At 41.1% G+C, this 19,837-nt stretch overlaps 1 protein-coding gene and 2 pseudogenes across 3 annotated transcripts; all 3 read left to right on the top strand.

Annotated features, from left to right (window-relative positions):
• Window positions 1-152: 152 nt before the first annotated feature.
• On the top strand, window positions 153-2,626 carry BCL2L10 (BCL2 like 10; the record flags this gene model as incomplete). The annotated part of the gene is given in 5 exon segments (XM_079913616.1): window positions 153-293; window positions 1,859-2,034; window positions 2,036-2,172; window positions 2,175-2,467; window positions 2,471-2,626. Coding segments are annotated over 5 exon segments (903 nt in total).
• A 3,205-nt stretch (window positions 2,627-5,831) lies between these two features.
• LOC307182388 (T-complex protein 1 subunit delta-like) lies at window positions 5,832-7,600 on the top strand (annotated as a pseudogene). The gene is made up of 3 exons: window positions 5,832-5,852; window positions 6,121-6,817; window positions 7,051-7,600. The product of its transcript is annotated as a T-complex protein 1 subunit delta-like (transcript).
• On the top strand, window positions 7,210-7,831 carry LOC307182389 (T-complex protein 1 subunit delta-like; annotated as a pseudogene). The gene has a single exon. The product of its transcript is annotated as a T-complex protein 1 subunit delta-like (transcript).
• The last annotated feature ends 12,006 nt before the right edge of the window (window positions 7,832-19,837 follow it).

Raw genomic sequence — 19,837 nt, forward strand, 5'->3', positions numbered from 1 at the left:
CCCTGCTGCATGGCCTCTTCATTCACGGTCCCATGGAGCAAGCACTGTGGCAGCTGTGTAAAGAGGCTCTGCGACCTCCACAGAGCACAGGAGTTTGTCTACCTGATTATTAAGAGTCTTCTCTGCAGTGGCTGCCCTTTGGAGGCGTTGACATGGGAGACGAGTATCTTCATTCTGCCTCTTCAGAGGGGTCCAGCCACATATCTCTGTCCAAGATTTCCTTGTCACCAATCTTCAAGGCCCTGACCATCCAGCCAAACCATCAGCAACTGCCCATGAATCAATGTAGATCTGTACTCTGGCCATCTCTCCCCCCAGACATAGTGTACAGTCATATATCCTGTTTGAATTTCTGCCCACTGGGAGGATTTTCCTTCACCATTTCTTCACAGTCCCCCATGAGTGGGGCTATAATGCTCCAGCTGTCCACTTTCATGTAATACCAGCATATCATACAGACCCATCTATAATCCAGGCTTGAGTTTTCTCCCTCAGTCAGCTGGTCATAAGCAATCCCCTGAAGGTCATAGGCATGGAACAAGAGAAGAGGCAAACAACAGGAGCTGTGTTGCAGGGGTCTGAGCCGCCTACTCACAATTTACTTGTACATCATGGACCCGCCTGAGTTCAGTCTCTCATATACCATTTCCACTTGATGAAAGGTTGCTGCTGTGCACACCCAACCTTAAAACAAGGCATGTCAGACAACGTCCATATTATGAGGAGAACTCAAGCTGCATGGTCACCTCATTCAGCCTCTATGAAGACCTAGTAGCAAGCCAGAACCTGCTTCTCAAAAGGATAGTCATCTGCAGAAGAGGACGTAGATTTGCTTCACAATCCTAGAGGTCTGCACCGTAACTGTATCGGTGCTTGCCAGAGGCTTCTCTGTTTGACACTTCAAGTATCATTGGACTCGCTGGATCATAAAACCCAAGTGATAGAGTAGCTTGTACTGTAGCCTAGACAGCTGTAGAGCCTTCTCTTGTTCTGCTTCCCAATCCACCCGCCTGTAGATGGGTTGAGGTTGCGTATGTTGCCTCCAAAGTGACCTACCAAGGGTTGTGCCTCTTGCTTTTTGTCGGTAATACAAGCTGCAGCAATTCATCTTCCACCCTGACGGGGATATTTCAAAATGCTCCAGACCAATGGACCCTCACAAATTTCACTGCTGGTACAATTCTATGTCAGTCTGTGTCCAGTCAGGAGAAAGAAGCCATAGAGTAACATGAACAGAGAAAGATTAGTATAAGAAGTATTAGAAGAAGTAACGGATTGGCCAGTAAAAAGTGGAGAATTCTAAGCAATATAGGGATGGTAGCTTTAAGAAGCAGCCAAAAGCTGGGTACTCCCGCAACCTCTATTTTGGTGATAATTTAACTGTACTGTGATTGCCTGTTTCTTTGTCCCATCGCTAGACTCTAGGGTCCTTGAGAGCAGGAACCACATGCCTTGTTCTCCATTATATCTCCAGTGCTAAGGGGGAGACCTACCACCCCAAAGACTAGGAGTAAATGAGTGAATGAATGAGTGAATGCAGCCAATATTGGCACTCTAGCAACCTGCAGGAGAATCATCCTGTTTCCTGCTACATATCCCAGACCCAAAGAAAGGTACCTCCCACACACACCTGGATGCTTCAGTCCAATCTGAGAAGATGCTGATAATCCTTTCAAGGGAGCCGCCAGTGGAGGGCTGTGTGTAGCCTTTGTCAACCTTTCCTAAAAAGGAGGCAAAAGTCTAGCTCAGCTTCCCAGACTGTCCCCACTGGGTTCTTAGTCCCCAAGCCGAGAGCTAAACAATAACCCCAGAAGAGTCTCACTGTGCCCCTGATTGCTATGTGAACACATGCACACAGCTGGGCCTCGCCTATTGGGGCTGGAACAGGTGTAGATGGGATTCCCATCAAAGGCTCCTCTCCGGACCTGGGAAAGCAACTGCCCGGGGCGGACCGGGCGGAGCCGAGCCAAAGCGGAGCGGGGAGGGGCGGGGCGGGGCGGGGCGCGGGCGAGCCTATAAAACAGGCCGGGTCAGGCCCCGGCAGAGGTGGAGTCATGGGGGACGCGTTCAGGGAGCGCACAGCTAGGCGGCTGACGGACTACCTGGAGTACTGCGCCAGCGAGCGCGGCACCCCCGTGCGGGCGCCGTCCACGCCCGAGGCCGCCGTGCTGCGCCCGTGGCCGCCTGGAAACAGAAGACCAACCTGCACTTCTTGTCGCAGTACCGCGGCTTCCGCGGGAACCGCGTCGAGCTGGTGGCCTGGATGGCGCAGGAGCTAGTCGCCAACAACCGTGGCGGCCCCAGCTGGGGCCGCGTGGCAGCGCTCGTGACCTTCGCGGGGACGCTGCTGGAGAGGCCGCCGCGGGGGGCCCTTAGGCGGAAGAAGACGGAGAATGAAGACGTTAGCAGAGACTGCCGGTTCCTGGTGGCCTTGCTGTGTGCTCAGCTCTCCGGACGGCACCGCGCCTGACTGATGGCGAACGGCGGCTGGGTGAGCGCGGCGGACGTGGGGACCCGGGGCGGGTGGGCAGCCCGGGACGCGCCCACGCGGCCGGCGCCCGGAGGGACCCTGCGGCGCCAGCCCCGTGGGGCGTTCGTTTCAGCAGGCCTGGGACATTCGTGGTGAAGTCCGGCTTTCTCCTCTACTGGCGGAGTCAGTCACCAAAACAGGCCTAGCTAGACGGCTCTCATACTAACCCATTCTGAAACAGCAGCGCACGACTTGGGTTTGCACACTTCGGCCTTGTCCTTGACCGCCCTCGGGGTTTTAGGGTGAGCTCCTGTTAGGTCTGGATGCTTTGCTTAGGCAGAAATTCCCAAAGTGGCGAAGTCAGCAACGGCGTGGCCTGGGCCAGGTGGGTTCTTTCTCCAACACTTATTAGATGCACCTTTCTCCATAGACCCCCACGGCTCTGCAAGTCAGAGCACACCAGCCTAAAACGTTAGAATGAAAAGGCAGCCCCTTGTCCAGCCCCCCCATCCCTCAGGAAGAGCTGAGGCAGAGGTCTCTGGGGGGTGGGGGGGCGGTGGTTGCGCGGGCACCCCGTGGTGCTGACAACTCGAGGTTCCTTAACTGCCAATTCACTGCACCCAGCCCTCAATGGGGAGATAGCCAGGCGCCCTGGCGCGCAGCTGTAAGCCATTGATCTCTGTGGTCTAGGCTAGAGCGGGAGGCCCTTGCACTGCGGCTTCTAAACTGAGCTCATGATCAGCGAGAGTCTGGCCAGCCTTCAGTAAGAGCGGAGAATGCCTCCTGGGTTCTGAGCGAGACCCCTGCTTCTTTCTTCTCCTCCTTACTGGGGTTGAATCAGCAACCGTGGTGACCCAGGTTATAGAAGAAACACAGCCAAACTATTAAAACCAACAATTAAAAAAAATCTAAGAATCTAGGGAAGACACTGCAGGAAACTTAGCCTCCTGTTTTGCAATTTCCTGGTAGACCTGTATTGATGAATTGGGTTCCATTTGTGGAGGAGAGGTAGTATTTGAATCAACCTTGACCTTGCATGAACAGTTTGAGGTGTTAGCATTAATTCCATTCTTTTGGGATGGGAAGGGATCGGGAGGCGGGGTCTTCAACTATTCAGACCTGTGAACTCTCAGAACGCCACCTGAGCCGTTTTTTCTTAACAAGGCATTTGGCCCCCAAGGGCACTCCGCAATAAAGATGAAATTGATAGGGGCGCATTGTTTTTGTTCTCATCTTTTGGCTAATCACCATTGAGTAAGGAACAATCTTTTAACATCAAGAAGCAGAAATTCCACAAATGAGTAAACTAGACATGCCCACACCTCTCTCAGCTGCAGTTAAAATGCCACAGGCTGGCTTTCATGTCCCGCCCCCCCCCCCGGCCATTTTTCTGACTGGAACTGCTTGCTTTATTGTCTCAGGGGATACCTTTCAATTTAGCGATTTGTCAGTTTCCCAAAATGGCATCAGTTCCTTGCTCAGGAAAGAACATGATATAGTATTCTACCTTCCTCTCGGCTTTTGAAAGAAGTGAGTGAAAAGATGAGTATTCTTGCTCTAACTGACAAAGTTGTGTCCCCTACGACCTTCTACCCCCTATGTTAGCCTACTTCTTACAAATACTAACTCGAAGCTTCTTAATTACAAGTTACCTATTACTCAGGATTTCTTTTTTTTTTTTTTTTTTTTTTTTTGCGGTACGCGGGCCTCTCACTGTTGTGGCCTCTCCTGCTGCGGAGCACAGGCTCCGGACGCGCCGCCTCAGCGGCCATGGCTCACGGGCCCAGCCGCTCCGCGGCATGTGGGATCTTCCGGACCAGGGCACGAACCCGTGTCTCCTGCATCGGCAGGCGGACTCTCAACCACTGGGCCACTAGGGAAGCCCTAGGATTTCCTTTTTTTACATTTTAAATTCAGGAGTTGTCTTAGTGTTTAATTTAGAACCCCTGGTGCATTTTATTGAGTACAGGTTTTGAGTGTTATGAAGCAATCTAGTTCTCTTCTCCCTCCCCTTATGGGATGGATTTTGTCTCTCCTTCCAACGCTCATTGCCGCCATCTTGGGAAAGACAGCTGGTCTGGGTTTTTCTCTCATACTCTACAGCAATGATCTTAATCTACTTCTGGTCAAAATTATCGTGAGATCTAAAATTCTTAACTCATTTCTACCTGCCGAACTGTGACCAGCCAAGCAAATTTGAGATGTGAAAGAACAAACCAGAGTAAACCACCTCCTGAGACATTTTTACCTGCATTCATATGAGTCCTACAGTGATTCAGCCAGCATTTTAACTCCTGACAAGTACTGAGAGATATTAGGACAAAGGCACAAATGGCTCTTCTTTAAATGGGAGACACGGGTCTAAAGGCTTATTGCTCCAAAGAATTACAGAAGAAACTGCTTTCCATTAAATAGGAAATACGGGGCTATTTGCTACCTTTGGATAAGAGTGGATATGTATCTCTCATTTATCCATGATTTCATGTGCTACTGCTGACTAATTTATCAAGGCACTGTGTCAGGGGTGTAAAATGATACTACAAGTCTTCCCAGTCACAGTTTAGTTTAACAAAGAATGTAATAGTAAATACTTTTTTAAGGAATTCTTTCTAAATCCTTTAAAATATAATTTCTGGGACTTCTAGGTTTTTAGAGTTAATATATTGAAATTTTATTTTTCTGACTTCAATAAATTATTAAATCTTTAAAGTTTTAATTTATGCATCTTTAAAAAAAAACAGTTGGGGGCTTCCCTGGTGGCGCAGTGATTGAGAGTCCGCCTGCCAATGCAGGGGACACGGGTTCGCGCCCCGGTCCGGGAAGATCCCACATGCCGCGGAGCGGCTGGGCCCGTGAGCCATGGCCGCTGAGCCTGCGCTTCCGGAGGCTGCGCGTCCGGAGCCTGTGCTCCGCAACGGGAGAGGCCACAGCAGTGAGAGGCCCGAGTACCGCAAAAAAACAAACAAAAAAATTTGGTTCCGCTTGGGATTCAATAAGCCTTTATTCTTAGGAGTAACTTAATTGATGACAATTTCCTTTTTATTGTCTCTTTAAATACAACACATACAATTATTTTAAACATTTAATCAATACACAGGCACATAACAAGTCCTTCTCTTTCACCTTCCATTCTGTAGGCAACCCATGGCTTGAAGTAGATGGAGAAAGAAAACTTTGCCCTGTACCTGAGCCCTATGAATTTCAAAGACAAAAAATAGCTTAACAGGAGAGAAACATACAAATCTTATTTGATGTTAATGTTTTTTACAGGGACTTCATAGAAAAGAAGTGAAAACTCAAAGAAGCAGTAAGACTTGGGGTTTACATACCATTTTAACAAAGGGTGATAAATTGTGGAGATATGACTAAACAAAGAAAAGGGGTTTGGGCTTCCACGGGTGGTATATTGTGGGACAGTGACTAGGACTATATGGGGGAAACTAATGGAAGATGAGGATTATTTTAGTAAAATTAATGTAGATTCATCTTGGCATTAACTCCCATCGCCAGTGATAAGAGTGTTCTCCCCTTCCTGGTACAAGAAGGCACCTTTCTCACAGGAAATTTATGCCCTGCTTTTAGGCAGCAGGGGGTCAGAGAGCCCTTCCTATATATATTATTTCTCAGTTGCCTTCAGCTAAAATAATCAGTATGCCAAAGTGGCATATTTGGGGGTAACATGTTCTGATCCCCTTCAGTGGTTAACAGTGAACACAGTTATTCTAGTGCCCGCTGGAATCTGCATTCGTCTGTCCTTCGGAGCCCACACAGACCCAACCAAGCTTGCTAGCAGCCAGGGGCAAAGCACCCGTGAGGACAAGAAGCCAGCCCAGATCTGCTTCAGCAGCATCTTCATGGCCAAAGCTGTTGCCGATGCATTAGATCAAGACTTGGACCAAAAGGAATGGATAAAATGATTCAAGATGGAAGAGGTGATGTGACCATTACAAATGGTGCTACCATTCTGAAACAAACACAAGCATTACATCCAACAGCCAGAATGCCGCGAGAGCTAAGGCTCAAGAGAAAGAAGGAAATGACACCACATCAGTGGTCATCGTTGCTGGCTCTCTCTTTGATTCCTGTACCAGGTTTTTTCAGAAATGGATTCATCATTTCCAGATCACTTTAGAAGGATTTGGAAAGGGTACTGAAATCTTGACATGCCGTGACCTGTGGAAGCGAGTGACAGAGAAGTGTTGTTAAACAGTGCAGCCACTTCACTGAGCTCAGCAGTTGTCTCTCAGTATTCAAGTCTTTCTCTTACGTGAGTGTAAATGCAGGGAGGAAAGTGATTGATCCAGCCACAGCTACTGTTGTAGATCTCAGAATAGTTAAGAAACCTGCTAATGCCCTCCAGGGTATAATGCTAAGTGAAATAAATCAGAAAGACAAATACTGTGTGATCTCTCTTACTGGTGGAATCTAAAAATAAAAACAAAAAAACAAGCTCATAGATAGAGCAGGTTGGTGGTTTCCAGAGGTGGGGGTAGAGGGGTGAGAGAAATGGGTGGGTAAACTATTCTTGTTTTTTTGCTTGTTTTTAGTTTAAATAAACTGTCTTTTTTTTTTTTTTAAAGGAAACTTGGTGGGACAATTGATGATTTTGTGTTGGTGGAAGGGCTGGTTCTCACCCATAAGGTGACCAATTCTGACATATCCAAAGTTGAAAAGATTAAGATTGGGCTTAAAAACAGATCATGATAATCAAACAGTTGATTCTTAAGACATATGCTCTTAGTGATCTTGTATTAAATTTCTGGATCAAAATGAAGATTGTGGTAGTTAAGGACATTGAAAGAGAAAATATTGGAACCAAGCCAATTGCTTATACTAACCAACTTGACTGCTGACATGCTGGGTTTGGCTGAATGAGCTGAGGGGGTCAGTTTACATGGTTCTGGCACACTGCTCAAGATTACAGGCTGTATTATCCCAGGAAAAAGTTATAGCTGTTGTTCCTGGTTCTAACACATTGGTGATTGAAGAAGCCGGGCCCTCAGTTCATGATGCCCTATGTGTTATTCATTGTTTAGTAAAGCAGAGAGCTCTAATTGCAGGAGGTAGTGCTCCAGAGATAGAGTGGGCCCTGTGGTTAACCGGATATTCATGAACATTGAGTGGTATGAAATCCTACTGCGTTCATGCCTTTGCAGATGTTACTACGGAGCTCATTCCATCTACACTAGATGAAACTGCTGGACTGAATCCCATGTCTACAGTCACAGAACTAAGAAAACCGGCATGCCAAGGAGAAAAACTATAGGCATTAATGTCCAAAAGGATGGTATTTCCAACGTTTTGGAGGAACTGGTTATTCAGCCTTTGTTGGTTTCAGTCAGTGTACTGACTAGCAACTGAAACTGTGTGGCCCTGCAATAAACCTTTCTCTGCTCCAAACTCTGATGTTTCAGTTTGTTTTTCACTGTATGTGGGGCATATGAACTTGCATTTGGTAACAGTATGAAGTAGGACTCACTTCTTATAAAAGAAGAGTTGGGGTGGGTGTTTCAGCACTGTTTATAGATGGTCCATTTTTTCCCAGCTAATTTGAATGTTTAGTTTGTTGACTTATCTTTTTCTCTACTAATAGCACTGTGTCTCAATTACTATATGTTTATGACATGTTTAAACATCTGGTGTTATAGTCTAATTTACCCCACCATTCTTCTTTCTCAAAAAAAAAAAAAATCCTTGGCCATTTCTGTGAATTGTTTAAGTTGAATTCTGAAAACCAGTTTATAAAGAATCCATTAAGACATTGCTTTAGGATTTTGAATAGAATGGGATTGGATTATAAATCAATTTGGAAAAAAGTAGTAACTTTACAATATTGTGTCTTCCCTTCTTATTTAGGTCTCTTATGGTTTTCTTCATACAGGTCCTGTGTTTTTGCCAGGAGTATTCCAACTCTTTGAGTTCTTTTGCCACTGGGAATAGAATCTGGAGAGGATGTTTTGCCTTCCCAAAGGGAGCCTGCCTTGAAGAGAAGAGCTCACAGGACAGAGGTCAGAGATTGGGGGTGGGATGGAGCATGGAGAAAAAGTTTTGATGACATGACTGAAATCTCACAGTTTGGCTGAGCCTAAAGCTTGTTGGGGCTCAATAAATTTCCGTTTCTTCTTAAACTGATTTTTTTTTTACTTTTATTTTATATTGGAGTATAGTTGATTAACAATGCTGTGTTAGTCTCAGGTGTACAGCAGAGTGATTGTTATATACATGTATCTACTCTTTTTCAAATTATTTTCCCATTTACATTGTTACATAATATTGAGCAGAGTTCCCTGTGCTATACAGTAGGTCCTTTTTGGGTATCTATTTTATATATAGCAGTGTATACATGTCAATCCCAAACTCCCTGATGATCCCTCTCCACCCCCCACCCTTCCCCTCTGGTGACCATTTGCTCTGTAAGTCTGTGAGTCTGTTTCTGTTTTGTAAATAAGTTCATTTGTATCATTTGTAAAAGATTTTTTATATAAGTGATATCATATGATATTTGTCTTTCCCTGTCTGACTTATTTCACTTAGTACAATAATCTCCAGGTCCATCCATGTTGCTACAAATGGCATTATTTCATTCTTGTTAATGGCTGAGTAATATTCCATTGTTTATATGTACCATATCTTCTTTATCCATTCTGTCAATGGACATTTGGGTTGCCTCCATGTCTTGGCTATTGTAAACATTGCTGCAGTGAACACTGAGGTGCATGAATCCTTTCAAACCATGGTTTTCTCCAGATATATGCCCAGGAGTGGAATTCCTGGATCATATGGTAGCTCTATTTTTAGTTATTTTAAGGAACCTCCGTACTATTCTCCTTAGTAGCTGTACCAATTTACATTCCTACCAATAATGTAGGAGGGTTCCCTTTTCTCCACACCCCCTCCAGCATTTATTGTTTGTAGACTTTTTGATGATGGCCATTCTGACTGGTGTGAGGTGATATCTCATTGTAGTTTTGATTTGCATTTCTCTAATAATTAGCAATGTTGAGCATCCTTTCATGTGCCTGTTGGCCATCTGTATGTCTTCTTCGGAGAAATATCTATTTAGGTCTTCTACTCATTTTTTGATTGGGTTGTTTGTCTTTTTGATATTGAGCTGCATGAGCTGTTTGTAAATTCTGGAGACCAGTCCCTTGTCGGTCACATCACTTGCTAATATTTTCTCCCATTCTGTGGGATGTCTTTTCATTTTGTTTATGGTTTACTTTGATGTGCAAAAGCTTTTGAGTTTAATTAGGTTCCATTTGTTTATTTTTGTTTTTATTTCCATAACTCTGGGAGACGGATCAAAAAAGATGTTGCTGCGATTTGTGTCAAAGTGTTCTGCCTATGTTTTCCTTTAAGAGTTTTATAGTGCCTGGTCTTCAGTTTAGTTCTTTAATCCATTTTGAGTTTATTTTTGTGTATGGTGTTAAAGAGTGTTCTAATTTCTTTTTTTTTTTTTTTTACATGTAGCTGTCCAGTTTTCCCAGCACCATTTATTGAAGAGACTGTATTTCCCTCATTGTAGTCTTGCCTCCTGTGTCATAGATTAATTGACATAGCTGCATGTGTTTATTTCTGGGCTTTCTATCCTGTTCCATTGAACTATATTTCTATTTCTGTGCTAGTACCATAATGTTTTGATGACTATACCTTTGCAGTATAGTCTGAAGTCAGAGTGCCTAATTGCTCCAGGTCCATTTTTGCTTCTCAGGATTGCTTTGGCTATTCAGGGTCTTTTGTGTCTCCATACAAATTTTAAGATTTTTTTCTTCTAGTTCTGTGAAAAATGCCATTGGTAATTTGATAGGGATTGCATTGAATCTGTAGAGTGCCTTGGGTAGTATAGTCATTGTGACAATATTGATTCTTTCAATCCAAGAACATGGTATATCTTTCCATCTGTTTGTGTCATCTTCAATTTCTTTCATCAGCATCTTATAGTTTTCAGAGTACAGGTCTTTTGTCTCCTTAGGTAGTTTTATTCCTAGCTATTTTATTCTTTTTGATGTGATGGTAAATGGGATTGTTTCTTTAATTTCTTTTTCTGATCTTTCATTGTTAGTGAATAGAAGTGCAACAGATTTCTTTCCTTTTTTTTTTAAACATCTTTATTGGAGTATAATTGCTTTACAATGGTGTGTTAGTTTCTGTTTTATAACAAAGTGAATCAGTTATACATATACATATGTCCCCATATCTCTTCCCTCTTACATCTCCCTCCCTCTCACCCTGCCTATCCCACCCCTCTAGGTGGTCACAAAGCACCGAGCTGATCTCCCTGGGCTATCATCAGTGTCTTATAATTTTCTGCATACAGGTCTTCTGTCTCCTTAGGTAGGTTCATTCCTAGATATTTTATTCTTTTTGTTGCAGTGGTAAATGGGAGTGTTTTCTTGATTTCACTTTCAGATTTTTCATCACTAGTGTATAAGAATGCTGGAGATTTCTGTGCATTAATTTTGTATCCTGCTACTTTACCAAATTCATTGATTAGCTCTAGTAGTTTTCTGGTAGCATCTTTAGGATTCTCTATGTATAGAATCATGTCATCTGCAAATAGTGACAGCTTTACTTCTTCTTTTCAGATTTGGATTCCTTTTATTTCCTTTTCTCCTCTGATTCCTGTGGCTAAAACTTCCAAAACTATGTTGAATAAGAGGGTTGAGAGTGGGCAAACTTGTCTTGGTCCTGATCTTACTGGAAATGCTTTCAGTTTTTCACCACTGAGGATGATGTTGGCTGTGGGTTTGTCATATATGGCCTTTATTATGTTGAGGAAAGTTCCCTCTATACCTACTTTCTGCAGGGTTTTTATCATAAATGGGTGTTGAATTTTGTCAAAAGCTTTCTCTGTACCTATTGAGATGACCATATGGTTTTTCTCCTTCAGTTTGTTAATATGGTGTATCACATTGATTGATTTGCTTATATTGAAGAATCCTTGCATTCCTGGAATAAACCCCACTTGATCGTGGTGTATGATCCTTTTAATGTGCCTATGGATTCTGTTTGCTAGTATTTTGTTGAGGATTTTTGCATCTATGTTCATCAGTGATATTAGCCTGTAGTTTTCTTTCTTTGTGACATCCTTGTGTGGTTTTGGTATCAGGGTGATGGTGGCCTCATAGAATGAGTTTGGGAGTGTTCCTCCCTCTGCTATATTTTGGAAGAGTTTGAGAAGGATAGGTGTTAGCTCTTCTCTAAATGTTTGATAGAATTCGCCTGTGAAGCCATCTGGTCCTGGGCTTTTGTTTGTTGGAAGAATTTTAATCACTTTTTCAATTTCAGAGCTCGTGATTGGTCTGTTAATTTTTTCCTATTTCTTCCTGATTCAGTCTCAGCAGGTTGTGCATTTCTAAGAATTTGTGCATTTCTTCCAGTTGTCCAGTTAATTGGCATAGAGTCGCTTGTAGTAATCTCTCATGATCTTTTGTATTTCTGCAGTGTCAGTTGTTACTTCTCCTTTTCATTTCTAATTCTGTTGATTTGAGTCTCCTCCCTTTTTTCTTCATGAGTTTGGCTAATGGTTATCAATTTTGTTTATCTTCTCAAAGAACCAGCTTTTAGTTTTACTGAATTTTGCTATTGTTTCCTTCATTTCTTTTTCATTTATTTCTGATCTGATCTTTATGATTTCTTTCCTTCTGCTAAATTTGTTTGGTTTTTTTTGTTCTTCTTTCTCTAATTGCTTTAGGTGCAAGGATAGGTTGTTTATTCGAGGTGTTTCTTGTTTCTTAAGGTAGGATTGTATTGCTATAAACTTCCGTCTTAGAACTGCTTTTGCTGCATCCCATAGGTTTTGGGTCGTCGTGTCTCCACTGTCATTTGTTTGTAGGTATTTTTTTATTTCCTATTTGATTTCTTCAGTGATCACTTCGTTATTAAGTAGTGTATTGTTTAGTCTCCATTAGTTTGTATGTTTTACAGATCTTTTCCTGTAATTGATACCTAGTCTCATAGCATTATGGTTGGAAAAGACACTTGATACGATTTCAGTTTTCTTAAATATACCAAGGCTAGATTTGTGACCCAAGATATGATCTATCCTGGAGAATGTTCCATGAGCACTTGAGAAAAATGTGTATTCTGTTGTTTTTGTATGGAATGTCCTATAAATATCAATTAAGTCCATATTGTTTAATGTATCATTTGCAGCTTGTGTTTCTTTATTTTCATTTTGGATGATCTGTCCATTGGTGAAAGTGGGGTGTTAAAGTCCCCTACTATATTGTGTTGCTGTCGATTTACCCTTTTATGGCTGTTAGTATTTGCCTTACGTATTGAAGTGTTCCTATGTTGGGTGCATAAATATTTACAATTGTTATACCTTCTTCTTGGATCGATCCCTTGATTATGTGATGTCCTTCTTTGTCTCTTGTAATACTCTTTATTTTAAAGTCTGTTTTGTCTGATATGAGAATTGCTACTCCAGCTTTCTTCTGATTTCCATTTGCATGGAATATCTTTTTCCATCCCCTCACATTCAGTCTGTATGTGTCCCTAGGTCTGAAGTGGGTCTCTTGTAGACAGCATGTATACGGGTCTTGTTTTTTGTTTTTTTAACATCTTTATTGGAGTATAATTGCTTTACAATGGTGTGTTAGTTTCTGCTTTATAACAAAGTGAATCAATTATACATAAACATATGTTCCCATATCTCTTCACTCTTGCGTCTCCCTCCCTCCCACCTTCCCTATCCCACCCCTCTAGATGGTCACAAAGCACCTAGCTGACCTCCCTGTGCTATGTGGCTGCTTCCCACTAGCTATCTATTTTACGTTTGGTAGTGTTTATATGTCCATGCCACTCTCTCACTTTGTCACAGCTTACCCTTCCCCCTCCCCATATCCTCAACTCCATGCTCTAGTAGGTCTGTGTCTTTATTCCTGTCTTACCCCTAGGTTCTTCATGACATTTTCTTTTTTCTTAGATTCCATATATATATATGTATTAGCATACGGTATTGGTCTTTCTCTTTCTGACTTACTTCACTCTGTATGACAGACTATGTCCATCCACATCATTACAAATAGCTCAATTTCGTTTCTTTTTATGGCTGAGTAATATTCCATTGTATATATATGTGCCACATCTTCTTTATCCGTTCATCTGCTGATGGGCACTTAGGTTGTTTTCATCTCCGGGCTATTGTAAATAGATCTGCAATGAACATTTTGGTACATGACTCTTTGAATTATGGTTTTCTCAGGATATATGCCCAGTGGTGGGATTGCTGGGTCATATGGTAGTTCTATTTGTAGTTTTTTAAGGAACCTCCATACTGTTCTCCATAGTGGGTCTTCCAATTCACATTCCCACTGGCAGTGCAAGAGTGTTCCCTCTTCTCCACACCCTCTTCAGCATTTATTGTTTCTAGATTTTTTGATGATGGCCATTCTGACCGGTGTGAGTTGATATCTCATTGTAGTTTTGATTTGCATTTCCCTAATTATTAATGCTGTTGAGCATTCTTTCATGTGTTTGTTGGCAATCTGTATATCTTCTTTGGAGAAATGTGTATTTAGGTTTTCTGCCCATTTTTGGATTGGGTTGTTTTGTTGTTGTTGTTATTGAGCTGCATGAGCAGCTCGTAAAATTTGGAGATTAATCCTTTGTCAGTTGCTTCATTTGCAAATATTTTCTCCCATTCTGAGGGTTGTCTTTGGGTCTTGTTTATGGTTTCCTTTGCTGTGCAAAAGCTTTGAAGGTTCATTAGGTTCCATTTGTTTATTTTTGTTTTTATTTCCATTTCTCTAGCAGGTGAGTCAAAAAGGATCTTGCTGTGATTTATGTCATAGAGTGTTCTGCCTATGTTTTCCTCTAAGAATTTTATAGTGTCTGGCCTTACATTTAGGTCTTTAATCCATTTTGAGCTTATTTTTGTGTATGGTGTTAGGGATTGATCTAATCTCATACTTTTACATGTACCTGTCCAGTTTTCACAGCACCACTTATTGAAGAGGCTGTCCTTTCTCCACTGTACATTCCTGCCTCCTTTATCAAAGATAAGGTGACCATATGTGCGTGGGTTTATCTCTGGGCTTTGTATTCTGTTCCATTGATCTATATTTCTGTTTTTGTGCCAGTACCATACTGTCTTGATTACTGTAGATTTGTAGTATAGTCTGAAGTCAGGGAGCCTGATTCCTCCAGCTCCGTTTTTCGTTGTCAAGATTGCTTTGTGTTTCCATACAAATTGTGAAAAAAATTTTTCTAGTTCTGTGAAAAATGCCAGTGGTAGTTTGATAAGGATTGCATTGAATCTGTAGATTGCTTTGGGTACTAGAGTCATTTTCACAATGTTGATTCTTCCAATCCAAGAACATGGTATATCTCTCCATCTATTTGCATCATCTTTAATTTCTTTCATAAGTGTCTTATAATTTTCTGCATACAGGTCTTTTGTCTCCTTAGGTAGGTTTACTCCTAGATATTTTATTCTTTTTGTTGCAGTGGTAAATGGGAGTGTTTTCTTGATTTCACCTTCAGATTTTTCATCACTACTGTATAAGAATGCCGGAGATTTCTGTGCATTAATTTTGTATCCTGCTACTTTACTAAATTCATTGATTAGCTCTAGTAGTTTTCTGGTAGCATCTTAAGGATTCTCTATGTATAGTATCATGTCATCTGCAAACAGTAACAGTTTTACTTCTTCTTTTCAGATTTGGATTCCTTTTATTTCCTTTTCCTCTCTGATTTCTGTGGCTAAACCCTGCAAAACTATGTTGAATAAGAGTGGTGAGAGTGGGCAACCTTGTCTTGTTCCTGATCTTAGTGGAAATGGTTTCCGTTTTTCACCATCGAGGACGATGTTGGCTGTGGGTTTGTCATATATGGCCTTTATTATGTTGAGGAAAGTTCCCTCTATGCCTACTTTCTGCAGGGTTTTTATCATAAATGGGTGTTGAATTTTGTCAAAGTCTTTCTCTGCATCTATTGAGATGACCATATGGTTTTTCTCCTTCAGTTTGTTAATATGGTGTATCACATTGATTGATTTGCGTATATTGAAAAATCCTTGCATTCCTGGAATAAACCCCATTTGATCATGGTGTATGATCCTTTTAATGTGCTGTTGGATTCTGTTTGCGAGTTTTGTTTTGTTTTGTTTTTTGCGGAACGCAGGCCTCTCACTGTTGTGGCCTCTCCCATTGAGGAGCACAGGCTCCGGTCGTGCAGGCTCAGTAGCCGTAGCTCGTGGGCCCAGCTGCTCCACAGCATGTGGGATCTTCCCCGACCGGGGCACGATCCCGTGTCCCGTGCGTCAGTAGGCGGACTCTAAGCCACTGTGCCGCCAGGGAAGCCCCCTGTTTGCTAGTATTTTGTTGAGGATTTTTTAATCTATGTTCATTGGTGATATTGGCCTGTAGTTTTCTTTCTTTGTGACATCCTTGTGTGGTTTTGGTATCAGGGTGATGGTGGCCTTGTAGAATGAGTTTGGGAGTGTTCCTCCCTCTGCTATATTTTGGAAGAGTTTGAGAAGGATAGGTGTTAGCTCTTCTCTAAATGTTTGATAGAATTCGCCTGTGAATCCATATGGTCCTGGTCTTTTGTTTGTTGGAAGAATTTTAATCACATTTTCAATTTCAGAGCTCGTGATTGGTCTGTTCATATTTTCTATTTCTTCCTGATTCAGTCTTGGCAGGTTGTGCATTTCTAAGAATTTGTCCGTTTCTTCCAGGTTGTTCATTTTATTGGCATAGTGTTGCTTGTAGTAATCTCTCATGATCTTTTGTATTTCTGCAGTGTCAGTTGTTACTTCTCCTTTTTCATTTCTAATTCTGTTGATTTGAGTCTCCTCCCTTTTTTTCTTCATGAATTTGGCTAACGGTTTATCAATTTTGTTTATCTTCTCAAAGAACCAGCTTTTCATTTTACTGAATTTTGCTATCATTTCCTTCATTTCTTTTTCATTTATTTCTGATCTGATCTTTATGATTTCTTTCCTTCTGCTAAATTTGTTTTTTTGTTGTTGTTGTTGTTCTTCTTTCTCTAATTGCTTTAGGTGCAAGTTTAGGTTGTTTATTCGAGATGTTTCCTGTTTCTTAAGGTAGGATTATATTGCTATAAACTTCTCTCTTAGAACTGCTTTTGCTGCATCCCATAGGTTTTGGGTCATCGTATCTCCATTGTCATTTGTTTCTAGGTATTTTTTTTATTTCCTCTTTGATTTCTTCAGTGATCACTTCGTTATTAAGTAGTGTATTGTTTAGCCTCCATGTATTTGTAATTTTTACAGATCTTATCTTGTAATTGATATCTAGTCTTATAGTGTTATGGTCAGAAAAGATACCTGATACAATTTCAGGTTTCTTAAATTTACCAAGGCTTGCTTTGTGACCCTAGATATGATCTATCCTGGACAATGTTCCATGAGCACTTGAGAAAAATGTGTATTCTGTTGTTTCTGGATGGAATGTCCTATGAATATCAATTAAGTCCATATTGTTTAATGTATCATTTAAAGTTTGTGTTTCCTTATTTATTTCATTTTGGATGATCTGTCCATTGGTGAAAGTGGGGTGTTAAAGTCCCCTACTGTGAATGTGTTACTTTTGATTTCCCTTTTTATGGCTGTTAGTATTTGCCTTATGTATTGAGGTGCTCCTATGTTGGGTGCATAAATATTTACAATTGTTATATCTTCTTCTTGGATCAATCCCTTGATTATTATGTAGTGTCCTTCTTTGTCTCTTCTCATAGTCTTTATTTTAAGGTCTATTTTGTCTGATATGAGAATTGCTACTCCAGCTTTCTTCTGATTTCCATTTGCATGGAATATCTTTTTCCATCCCCTCACATTCAGTCTGTATGTGTCCCTAGGTCTGAAGTGGGTCTCTTGTAGACAGCATGTATACGGGTCTTGTTTTTTGTTTTTTTAACATCTTTATTGGAGTATAATTGCTTTACAATGGTGTGTTAGTTTCTGCTTTATAACAAAGTGAATCAATTATACATAAACATATGTTCCCATATCTCTTCACTCTTGCGTCTCCCTCCCTCCCACCTTCCCTATCCCACCCCTCTAGATGGTCACAAAGCACCTAGCTGACCTCCCTGTGCTATGTGGCTGCTTCCCACTAGCTATCTATTTTACGTTTGGTAGTGTTTATATGTCCATGCCACTCTCTCACTTTGTCACAGCTTACCCTTCCCCCTCCCCATATCCTCAACTCCATGCTCTAGTAGGTCTGTGTCTTTATTCCTGTCTTACCCCTAGGTTCTTCATGACATTTTCTTTTTTCTTAGATTCCATATATATATATGTATTAGCATACGGTATTGGTCTTTCTCTTTCTGACTTACTTCACTCTGTATGACAGACTATGTCCATCCACATCATTACAAATAGCTCAATTTCGTTTCTTTTTATGGCTGAGTAATATTCCATTGTATATATATGTGCCACATCTTCTTTATCCGTTCATCTGCTGATGGGCACTTAGGTTGTTTTCATCTCCGGGCTATTGTAAATAGATCTGCAATGAACATTTTGGTACATGACTCTTTGAATTATGGTTTTCTCAGGATATATGCCCAGTGGTGGGATTGCTGGGTCATATGGTAGTTCTATTTGTAGTTTTTTAAGGAACCTCCATACTGTTCTCCATAGTGGGTCTTCCAATTCACATTCCCACTGGCAGTGCAAGAGTGTTCCCTCTTCTCCACACCCTCTTCAGCATTTATTGTTTCTAGATTTTTTGATGATGGCCATTCTGACCGGTGTGAGTTGATATCTCATTGTAGTTTTGATTTGCATTTCCCTAATTATTAATGCTGTTGAGCATTCTTTCATGTGTTTGTTGGCAATCTGTATATCTTCTTTGGAGAAATGTGTATTTAGGTTTTCTGCCCATTTTTGGATTGGGTTGTTTTGTTGTTGTTGTTATTGAGCTGCATGAGCAGCTCGTAAAATTTGGAGATTAATCCTTTGTCAGTTGCTTCATTTGCAAATATTTTCTCCCATTCTGAGGGTTGTCTTTGGGTCTTGTTTATGGTTTCCTTTGCTGTGCAAAAGCTTTGAAGGTTCATTAGGTTCCATTTGTTTATTTTTGTTTTTATTTCCATTTCTCTAGCAGGTGAGTCAAAAAGGATCTTGCTGTGATTTATGTCATAGAGTGTTCTGCCTATGTTTTCCTCTAAGAATTTTATAGTGTCTGGCCTTACATTTAGGTCTTTAATCCATTTTGAGCTTATTTTTGTGTATGGTGTTAGGGATTGATCTAATCTCATACTTTTACATGTACCTGTCCAGTTTTCACAGCACCACTTATTGAAGAGGCTGTCCTTTCTCCACTGTACATTCCTGCCTCCTTTATCAAAGATAAGGTGACCATATGTGCGTGGGTTTATCTCTGGGCTTTGTATTCTGTTCCATTGATCTATATTTCTGTTTTTGTGCCAGTACCATACTGTCTTGATTACTGTAGATTTGTAGTATAGTCTGAAGTCAGGGAGCCTGATTCCTCCAGCTCCGTTTTTCGTTGTCAAGATTGCTTTGTGTTTCCATACAAATTGTGAAAAAAATTTTTCTAGTTCTGTGAAAAATGCCAGTGGTAGTTTGATAAGGATTGCATTGAATCTGTAGATTGCTTTGGGTACTAGAGTCATTTTCACAATGTTGATTCTTCCAATCCAAGAACATGGTATATCTCTCCATCTATTTGCATCATCTTTAATTTCTTTCATAAGTGTCTTATAATTTTCTGCATACAGGTCTTTTGTCTCCTTAGGTAGGTTTACTCCTAGATATTTTATTCTTTTTGTTGCAGTGGTAAATGGGAGTGTTTTCTTGATTTCACCTTCAGATTTTTCATCACTACTGTATAAGAATGCCGGAGATTTCTGTGCATTAATTTTGTATCCTGCTACTTTACTAAATTCATTGATTAGCTCTAGTAGTTTTCTGGTAGCATCTTAAGGATTCTCTATGTATAGTATCATGTCATCTGCAAACAGTGACAGTTTTACTTCTTCTTTTCAGATTTGGATTCCTTTTATTTCCTTTTCCTCTCTGATTTCTGTGGCTAAACCCTGCAAAACTATGTTGAATAAGAGTGGTGAGAGTGGGCAACCTTGTCTTGTTCCTGATCTTAGTGGAAATGGTTTCCGTTTTTCACCATCGAGGACGATGTTGGCTGTGGGTTTGTCATATATGGCCTTTATTATGTTGAGGAAAGTTCCCTCTATGCCTACTTTCTGCAGGGTTTTTATCATAAATGGGTGTTGAATTTTGTCAAAGTCTTTCTCTGCATCTATTGAGATGACCATATGGTTTTTCTCCTTCAGTTTGTTAATATGGTGTATCACATTGATTGATTTGCGTATATTGAAAAATCCTTGCATTCCTGGAATAAACCCCAT

The sequence above is a fragment of the Stenella coeruleoalba genome, assembly GCF_951394435.1.
Source record: "Stenella coeruleoalba genome assembly, chromosome: 2".
NCBI classification, from domain to species: Eukaryota; Metazoa; Chordata; class Mammalia; order Artiodactyla; family Delphinidae; genus Stenella; species Stenella coeruleoalba.